This window comes from Gymnogyps californianus, chromosome 8, assembly GCF_018139145.2.
Source record: "Gymnogyps californianus isolate 813 chromosome 8, ASM1813914v2, whole genome shotgun sequence".
Lineage (NCBI taxonomy): Eukaryota > Metazoa > Chordata > Aves > Accipitriformes > Cathartidae > Gymnogyps > Gymnogyps californianus.
In genome coordinates this window covers 29,629,744-29,638,756 of record NC_059478.1, presented here as the reverse complement: position 1 = coordinate 29,638,756, position 9,013 = coordinate 29,629,744, and the positions used below count along the sequence as shown (strand labels likewise).

General features: G+C 42.1%; 1 protein-coding gene across 1 annotated transcript in view; it reads left to right on the top strand.

Annotated features, from left to right (window-relative positions):
* Nucleotides 1–289: 289 nt before the first annotated feature.
* Nucleotides 290–9,013, top strand: part of CC2D1B (coiled-coil and C2 domain containing 1B) — a 35,672-nt gene continuing 26,948 nt past the window's right edge. The window contains exons 1-4 of the mRNA XM_050900693.1: nt 290–328; nt 895–999; nt 3,976–4,117; nt 8,576–8,691. Of these exons, the coding sequence (XP_050756650.1) occupies nt 934–999; nt 3,976–4,117; nt 8,576–8,691 (324 nt within the window). The 5' untranslated portion in view covers nt 290–328; nt 895–933. The remainder of the gene's footprint in view (nt 329–894; nt 1,000–3,975; nt 4,118–8,575; nt 8,692–9,013) is intronic.

Here is a 9,013-nt window from a genome sequence, read left to right as displayed (position 1 = left end):
GAAGTCGAACTTCAACTAATAATGCATTAGTAATTTGGAGATGGATAGCTTGAAAACACTTTTTAAAACTGTTGCTGTGGAACAACAGGCTCCAAAAATTGTTCCTGCTGAGCGATCCGCGCCTCCCGCCCTCAGCCCACCTTCGGCGCCAGCGCCCAGGGCTCCGCCCTCGCCCTGGGCGCTGCTGGCCCCGCCCCTGCCACCGAGCCCCGCCCCCAGCCCCCCTCTGCGCAGGCGCGCTGCTCTCTTGGAGCCGCGGCCGAGGCGTCCCCGTGCCGGGCGGGCGCTGCTTCACCGGGTGCCTTTGCGCAAGCGGCGGGAGGCCGAGGTGAGCCGGGGCCTGCCCGCCACGGGCCGGCCTGTCGCGGTGCCGTCCGCGGCCCCTCGGTGGCGGTTATTTACACGCCGCTCAGCCTATCGCTTCCGCCGGCTCCTCCCTGCTCCGGGGCGGGGAGGGCTCCACAGGGGTACGGGGCGGGCCGGGCCTGCCCCGCCCTCACGCGGCGCTGGGTCTGGCGGGGAGGGGGGGGGGGTCCCGCCGTCTTGCCCGCGGGTGCGAGTAGCCGTGCTTATCCGCCCGGGCCGGGCTGTGAGGGCGGGGGAGCGCCGGGTGTGAGTTGCCTCAGGCGGAGGGAGGGGTGCGGCCGGGCCGGGCTCCTTGCGCCCGGCGGAGCGTGGCTGTGGGGAGGGCGGCAGTGACGGGCCTGGGCCCGGGGGAGTGTGTCACGTGGTGTGTGCCCCCCACCCTCTCCCTCCTGGTGTTGCCCGGTATTTGGGGGTGCCGGTAAAAGCTGCAGGTTTGTGCACAGCCTGCTCTGTGCTGCCTGCCTTCGTCCAGTTTGCAGTGCGTTGAGACAGGCGAGGATACCGACATTCAATTTCATGTACTCTCAGTCCCTTAGAGACACAATCCTCTGAAATTCATGAACCAGCATGCTTGGCAGAAGACCTAAAAAAAGCCCTCAGGCAAAGGGCCAGGGAGCTGCAGTTGCAAAGCAGGTAAGGAAGGCGAGGGGCCAGGGAGATGTGGTTGCAAAGCAGGTAGGGAAACCTCCTACTCCTACTGCTCTTCACAGTAGTCTCGTTCAGACCTTTTGCTGCTGTTTTCCTGCTAGAATCTCCCATGCGTTAATAAGGTGTTGCAGGATCATGAAAAAATTTCAGTTATGTGGTGCCTCTTTTCCTGCTTTCTGCTTTAGTGCGTTCTTCTTAAAGTAAATATTTGATATGCAGCAGTGGAGGTCTTGTAGGGAAGCCACAATGTTGTAATCTTTGCATGAGATCTCATGACTCATATTCAATACTCCAGCTATATTGAGATTTAATAACAACTTCAATAACTATATGGAGGGTTTTTTTACACCTCTAAGAAAACAGAAATAAGAAGAACAGAATATCAAATAACAAATTCAGGGGCACATATGGGAGAACATTAAGGTGCTACACCAGAGACAGTTAATTTTAATTTCCCTGTGTATAGTCATTTTTTCTTGCAACAGATAGACTCATAAGCCTATGTCCCTCCCCTGTAGCTAAAAATGAGCTTAGATGTGTCCATGAGTTGGGGATTTTTTCATACTTTTTACCTTTGGATGTAGTTTCAGAAGCCTTGAGGAGAGAAACAAGATTTAGTCACAGTTGGCAGGTGTAGGAAGTCAGGCAACAGTGTCAAAATTAGAAATACAGACAAGGCAAAACTCTGGGTAGAATAGTGGAAGAAAAATAGAGTACAGTTAGAGGTAAAGAATATGTTAGAACCAGAATGGAACTTTAGAAACCTTTCAAGGTAGAATAGAGGCAAGTAACATACAGAGGAGGAATAACTGGTAAGAATATAGGGAAATATGAAAAGATATTGGAATAGGATATTAGAATAGAGAAAATAGCTAAGATATTCTCTTTTGGTAATTTCTTAGTAACCAATATTCTCATACTGGAGGCAGAATGGTTTAGTTAGAGATCTGTAATGTTGCCATTGCTCTAATATGAAAGTTTGCATTTTTCAGTTGGAGAGGTAGTATATAGTTTAGTTAATTTGAACAAGGGAGAAGATAAAAGGTGAAAATATCTTTCCCCCTTCCAAAAAAAGAAACCACACTCAAAAGATAGAGAGTAAATAAAGGATCTGATTAACATATTTTACTAATTTCTAATTCAGTACAGTTAGTTATTCAGCCTGTCTTACAGCATAGAGGATTGTTTCTTGAAACAAATACACTAATGGCTTGTTTTTTATAACCTTTTTTTCTGTTTTATTAAACATTTTTTAATGCTGTTAATTTCACTGGAAATGTGCCTTACTGAACAGATTGAGAGACTTAGAGCTAGAACTGCTGGATTCTGTTCTTGACTTCATTCATTACTACACTTGCTTCACTTTCTACACTTGCAGCGTAGTAATGAACAGATCACGTGTGCTCCTGATCCATTTTGTACATTGATAAACGGTGTGTGTATGTTCCGTAGAACTTGAATGTTTAGATCACCATTATAAATATTTCCTAATTAAATCTTGTCCTGACCTCCTTTCCATTCTATCCAAGACTGCAAGTGTATTAGTTTTGTTTTACGGCAGGGAGATGGATAAAGCAGAGGGTAGCTAACTGATCTGCCCAGTGCCTTACAGACTGTCAAGTGCAGGATCTGGGCTAGTAAACAAATAGCTGCTGATTCTGAATAGTGTTCCTGATCCTTGGAATCGTTGTTTCTCAGCTATGTTTCATATTCCCCTTTGGGATTATAAAAGGGTTCAAAGAGGGACACAAACTATTTCAAGGCAGTAGCCACCAGCAGCTCGATTTGTACAGGGTTAAAAAAAAAAAAAAGTTTTTATTACTTATTCACACTAGTTTATAAACTGACAGGCAGCTTCAGTTTTGGCAGCACTTCAGATCCTGGGAGGCAGGAGGAGATTGTTAACCCTTGTAATAATGACAACTGATTTTTATTCCTTTGCTTGAGAGAGGCTGAACTGCTGCTTATTTGGGCACGTGAAGACCAATAAGCCAACAGGGGCTTGTGCTTTGAAAAAGTCTCAGGAAAGCTACTCCACCTACCTCATAGGATGAATCTAATTCAGTTAATTCGTGTTTATAAAAAAGCTTAGCATACTTTGAATAAAAATGTTGTCATTTCTGGGGCAGTTAGTATCTTAACCAGCAATATAAAAATTGTGATAAAATGGCATCTTAGAAGAATACCTTTTAGGCTAAGACCTCAGAGATTTCTCTGATACTTATGTCCTTTGGCATGTTTTACAACAATTGAGTGATACTGCCACTACTTTGTCAAATTCTGATTAGTGTTATTAATAATATTACCTGAGATGCTGTTGCTTAGCTGATGATCTGTTCCAGACAGTTGATTGTTTTCTCCAGTGTCTTGCAGGCATTGCTGGGTTTGTAATGGCTGTGTTTCTCTGTGTGTGTGCATGCGCTTTCCATGTGTTTATGATTTATGAACTGAGGTAACAAGAAGTACAGAACAGTTCTGTATATGTAAATATAGCTTCTTCCAGGAGATAAGGGTGAAATCTCTGCAGTGTACGCATGTCAGACCTGTATTGTGTGAACGATGATTTTTTAGCTTAGGTGTTACAGAACTGCCTTGAACTTCGCTGATGACATCTGCTTCATGAGGCTCCGTATAACAGACATCATTTTATTTTACCTTGTTGTGTCAGACTATTAGATAGGCTTGATTTTAAGAATCATTGATTGTGTAGAGTTTTAGAGGGAGTACTTGTGGCTTATTAAGATTCATGTACCTTACATCAGTTATGGGTGCCTGGTATGCATTGTTTTGGTAATAGAAGTGATATGATAGTGGGCTTTAAAAAAAAAAAAAAAATAAAGAGAATCCAGAATGCATGAAAAGGTTTAAATAATCCATGCAGTGTGATGTTTTTGAGTGTCATCTCTCTTCTAAATGCAGTTTTGGGGTTTTTTTTAATTGTTTATTTTCCCTTGGCTCCAGCTGGGGCTGTTTGTAGATTTCAGTCCTGAAGAGATGCTGCTGGGTGCAGAGGAAGGTGGGGATGATGGGGACCTAGAAGCAGAGCTTGCCGCTATCACAGGAGCAAAGGTGAAAGAAGGGAAATCAAAACCAAAAGGGAAAAGTAAGTTAAAGTATCTGGATTTTATTTATTGACAACCTGAATAATTTACTAAAGATACCTATTTACAGATCACTGATTTATCTAAAATGTTTTTTCATCACTGATAGAAGCTGCAATTGCAACTGCTCTTTCCTTTACTTTGAAAGGTTTAAGTTGTTACTCCACAAAAAGGGTAAGAGGTTTTTTTGTCTATGCTCTTGTAGACATGGGAAAAAGCTATATGATGGCTAGCCAATTTAATGATTAAATTAAGACATGCTTGTTTAGCATATGAAGTCATAAAAAGGTGTAGTAGGTGCTAGATGAATTCAAAATGGAAAGTGTGTTTCCTGTGGAGGGTGGGTTGTTTGTGGTTTGGTTGTTGTTCTCTTTTTGTTAAAGACTGACTTTACTGAATGAGCGTTATATTTTTAGTTACTTGGAGTCTGTAACCAAAATTGAATACCCTTTTAAGAGGGAAATCCTGGAACTGATGGAGTTCCTGGGAGAATCCTGCAGCTTGTGTTATGCAGGAGGTTAGAGTGTGTCTTGGAATGGATCATTACTATTCTTAATATTTTAAGCATCTGTTGATTTTGTCTGATAGTGTTTGCATGCAGCTGTGCAATGTTTTACAGGATTGCTGTACTCTACTATAAATCAAGGCTGCTGCTGAGAGGGGCAGTCTCTAGTGAGCATGCTCTACCTCTAACCTGGTATACATATTTATGGAGCTGCAGGGTGAGCTGGTTCAGGAAACTGATCTATAAAAATAAACTTTTGTTGTTGTGCTAGGTTTTCAGCTGAATCAGTTCCTTGATCTGGTTTGCTACCTGCCTATTTGAATGCTGCTGTGGCTGCAAGGGAGGGGTAGCAACAAGTGGTTGAGATGGGACAAGGAGAATGGGACGTACTCTTGCTACAGGTGTGTGAGCAGATGCTGGAAAGAAGGGTTAGTGCAACTACAGCCTTATTTGCAGCTCTGCAGTAATCTGGTTGTAATATTTGAAGGGACTTCACACAGCAGCAGGGAAATGACAAATTTTAAAACATTTAGAAAAAGTGACTGTTAAACACTGTAATTGATGAGAGACAGAGGAGGTGTTTGTATCTAAAACTACATTCTAAATCATTTCCACTCTCCAGATTTCAAGATTGTAGTAAACCCTTAAAGCTAATAAGCATAATTGTGCTAATAAGCACAATAACAGAACTTCTGCCATTGGACATAGGTTACTCATGGTTAAAACATACAGGATAGTGTTCTGAGGATGAATCTGTGTGTCAGGAGCTCTTGAATTGTCAGCTTTTCAAGTGCTGACTTCCTCCTCACCCTGATCATGTCACTTCATGTGTTTTTTCAGTCTCTATTCATAAGTGGGAAATGAAACTTCAGACAGTGCAAAATAAACATTTACTATGCCTTCTAAAGGTATGTGTTATGGCTCATAAAACTGTTTTCCAAAATCATTTACAGCTATTCTGTTTTCCTGGTAGAATTGGGAATATATAGATTAGAAGCTCATGGAAGATGAACAACTGGACAGCTGGCACTGGGGACTCATGAGACCTGGTACAGTGTAGTGATGGGGACATGGTGCATGGTGGGGGCAGGATGCAGGCTGGCACCTGGAAAGGAGGAGGGTACAGTAAGGACAGGGGAGAAACAGATCCTGTCTGGAGAAGGACAGAAAAAAGGGACCCAGTACAATATGTACTAGTGCTCGGTTCTTGGCTGAGCACGAGGTGCAATAATTCACTCCTGGATTTACGTTCTAGAGCTCTGATGGGGGGGGGAAGTGATCTCTCCCTCTAGCTTGAAGATGCAGGCAGCAAAGGCTGTACTGTTGCAACATCGTAAGAACAGAGTTCTCTGCTACCTGTGACTGATAAATGCCAGTTGGTCAGCCACTCGGATGTTTGAAATTGTAGCCTCAACTTGCCATACTGGCTTAGAGCTGAACCAACCATCCGAGAAGGCTCGTTTGGCTCTTTTGCCTCTAGTGGGGCTTCATGTAGGGAACACTCTGACCCTTGAAGTAGAGCCAGTTGCCCTTGGGTATGGCATACTATCCTAGTTGCAGAGTTTTGCTAAGGGTCAAATATATGAGCAACATGTTTGATATAGGTACAGAAGCACTGATATGGTAAATTAGATTATTTGAACAGAAACAGCTTTGTACCTGGGTTAATTTTCAGCTGATTCAGCAAATGCAGGGGATGAATGGAATTCATTTTAGATCCATTTAAATTGACTGTAAAGCTCTGTCCTGAAGATCTATATTTTATGCAACATTTACCAATGCTGGTGAGTCACAGTCATATGTCTGCCTAGGGAAGTATCAGAGGCATTTACGTGGACGGTTGGGGTTTGTGTGCAAATAACTTCACCTTTGACAGTGCATGGAGGAAGTTGATAGTTAAGGAAGATGTGGTTGGCACAGCATGAAGTAGAGATGAGAACTCAGCAAGTAGGAGTTAAGTAGAGTTTTCAGGGTGAAGACCAGAAGCTTGAAGAGAAATTGCAAGACAAAGTAGCCAAGAAAGATTTGGAAAAGGGAAAATCTCATGGGCATGAGAAAGCAATGCAGAAAATGTGGAAGTGTACTTAGAGAGGTAGAAGAAACAGCACTTTTTCTGATTTGCTTAGCAGTTCTCTGTGCCAGTGTTCTGCTGCTGCTTTTGGGCTCAGGACAAGTATGATGCCTTGATTTGGAGCATTCTATTTTCATATGCCAAGTGTGACTTTGCAATGGTGTTTGATGTGTAAAACAAGTAGTTTCTAAAGGTAGAACGATTTTCTTGTCTTCATTTCTTACTGTCTTCAAACATATGGATAGTTTGCTGTGCCTCCTTGCTTGTCATGTTAACAGCCAGTAGTTTGGCTTAAGGCTTGTCTTGTTCAGTATGTCTCTAAAATTGATGTTAATGTGCATCATCAGATTCAAAGGATAAATATGTACCTAGTTTAACATGAGATGGAGAGAGAGAGAGAGACATTCTTGTGCTTAAGACGGTAGATTGAGAAAATGGATCAACTGTGGGAGTCTCAAGCATAACGTAGGCCCTATACAAAACTCCAGTGATTTAGCTGTAGTTTGATTGGGAACTCTTTGAACTCAGCACTATTTATGGTAAATGCCTTGAACTTTGTTCTAATTTATGGCTGTATGTGCTGTTGTAATAAACACAATAACATATTTTTGGCTTTGAAAGAAAATGTGAACAGAAGTTTTACTGGCAGATGTGCTGGGATGTTTAATCCAAGTATTTGCATCTCATGCATTTAACTGTTGGGCTAACTCGGTTATATCCATACACGCAGATCTTTGGGAACTAGAGTACTTTCAACTCAAATTAGTTCAAAATGAGGGAGAGAAGAAAAGGGGTAGAACTGGGAAAAAGAAGTTGTTTGGTAGCACTTAGGAATGGATGGATGTGCACCAATTCTGTTCCATATGGAGTCAGAATTTATTCTGTCGGTCAGGGGCTATACCAGGAGTGAATTACATTTTGTTAGGGTAGACTGACGTGAGACAAAGGACACAGAACAGAAGGACCTGACAAGGATGCTGAGTCCAGGCCTTGTTAATATGGACAATCATGTCATAAATACCTTTCAAAAATATCTAGCATCAGCTTAAAACTAGTTCAGATGTTTATTCCTACTGGGGGCAGAGGCTGCTCCAGTAATTCTCTTTCATGGATAGAAAGTTCTAATCAGGTTTATTCATCAACAGTTTATACTCATTTTCTCTTGTGCCACCATTGATTTTTATCTTAACTGAGGAATACAGGTTTGACGTAACATCCGAGAATAGTAGTATTCTCCAATTTTTCCTTGGAAAATTGAAGTCTTCCATAATGACAAAGTTTCTGTTTCTAGTTAGTTTTGTAAATATTATCATAGAAGTACTTATCTGTATCTTAAATCAGCCTAGGAGCTTGAGGTGACTTCTGGTAATTTTTCCTTGAAGCAATTGTTTCATCCAGTCCTACTTGTCTTTCTTAGACAGTCTTAAATGTCATTACCATGCAAACTTACCACAGTATCTTTCTCTTTTGTGGCCATGCTTTCTGAACACTGTTGTGTCCCACCATACCTGCTAGTCTATCACAGTGCTTATGGTTTTGCCATTCAGGCTCCTTGTGTTAGTAAACAGACATTATTTCTTCCTGAGATCTAATTTCTGAGCTAGGTTATTAGATGCAGTCATTTTCCTTGTCTTATTGCCTGCCTTGACTGTCACTCTCAGAAACACTAGTATTACTTTTTTCCTGGATGTTCACTTCCCCAGTCTTTGCCCTTTATCCATTAATATACTACTGTCATGTAGACTATGACGCTGTCCGATAAAGGGGAAGCAAGAGAGAAGTCACTGCTCTCTTTCAGCTGGTAGCAATTCCGTTAGAATTTATATCCAGTGACTGCATAACTGTTACTTAGGGTTTATGGCTCCTCGTGGTTTCTTTTTACAGCTCCTCTGCCCATGGATCATATTGAAAAGATGGCTGCAGAGTGTATGAAGGACCTGAATGAAGATGAGGAGGAAGCAGCAGATGATGAAGATTTGGAGAAAGATACAGACCTGTTGGTATGCATAACTTTGTTAGCAAAAAGTTTTAGTATGTCTTTATTGTTTTGTTTTTTTAAACGGAACTGCATTGAGCAAAAATGTCTGTTAACTTAGTGGTGAGAAGCTAAAATATTGCAAAAGCATTCCATTAGATATAAGGCTTTGCAGGATCCAGCCCCTGCACACCAGAGTAAGGGAGTTTCCTAACTAACATTCATGTGTGTGAGGGTCTTAGAGAAGTGGGGGGAACAGCGGGAATCCCATTCCCTGTCAACTGGTGAAATACAGCCAGGGACATTGTCCTTGTCCTTAAAGTGATGTCTGTCACCATTTTGCTACT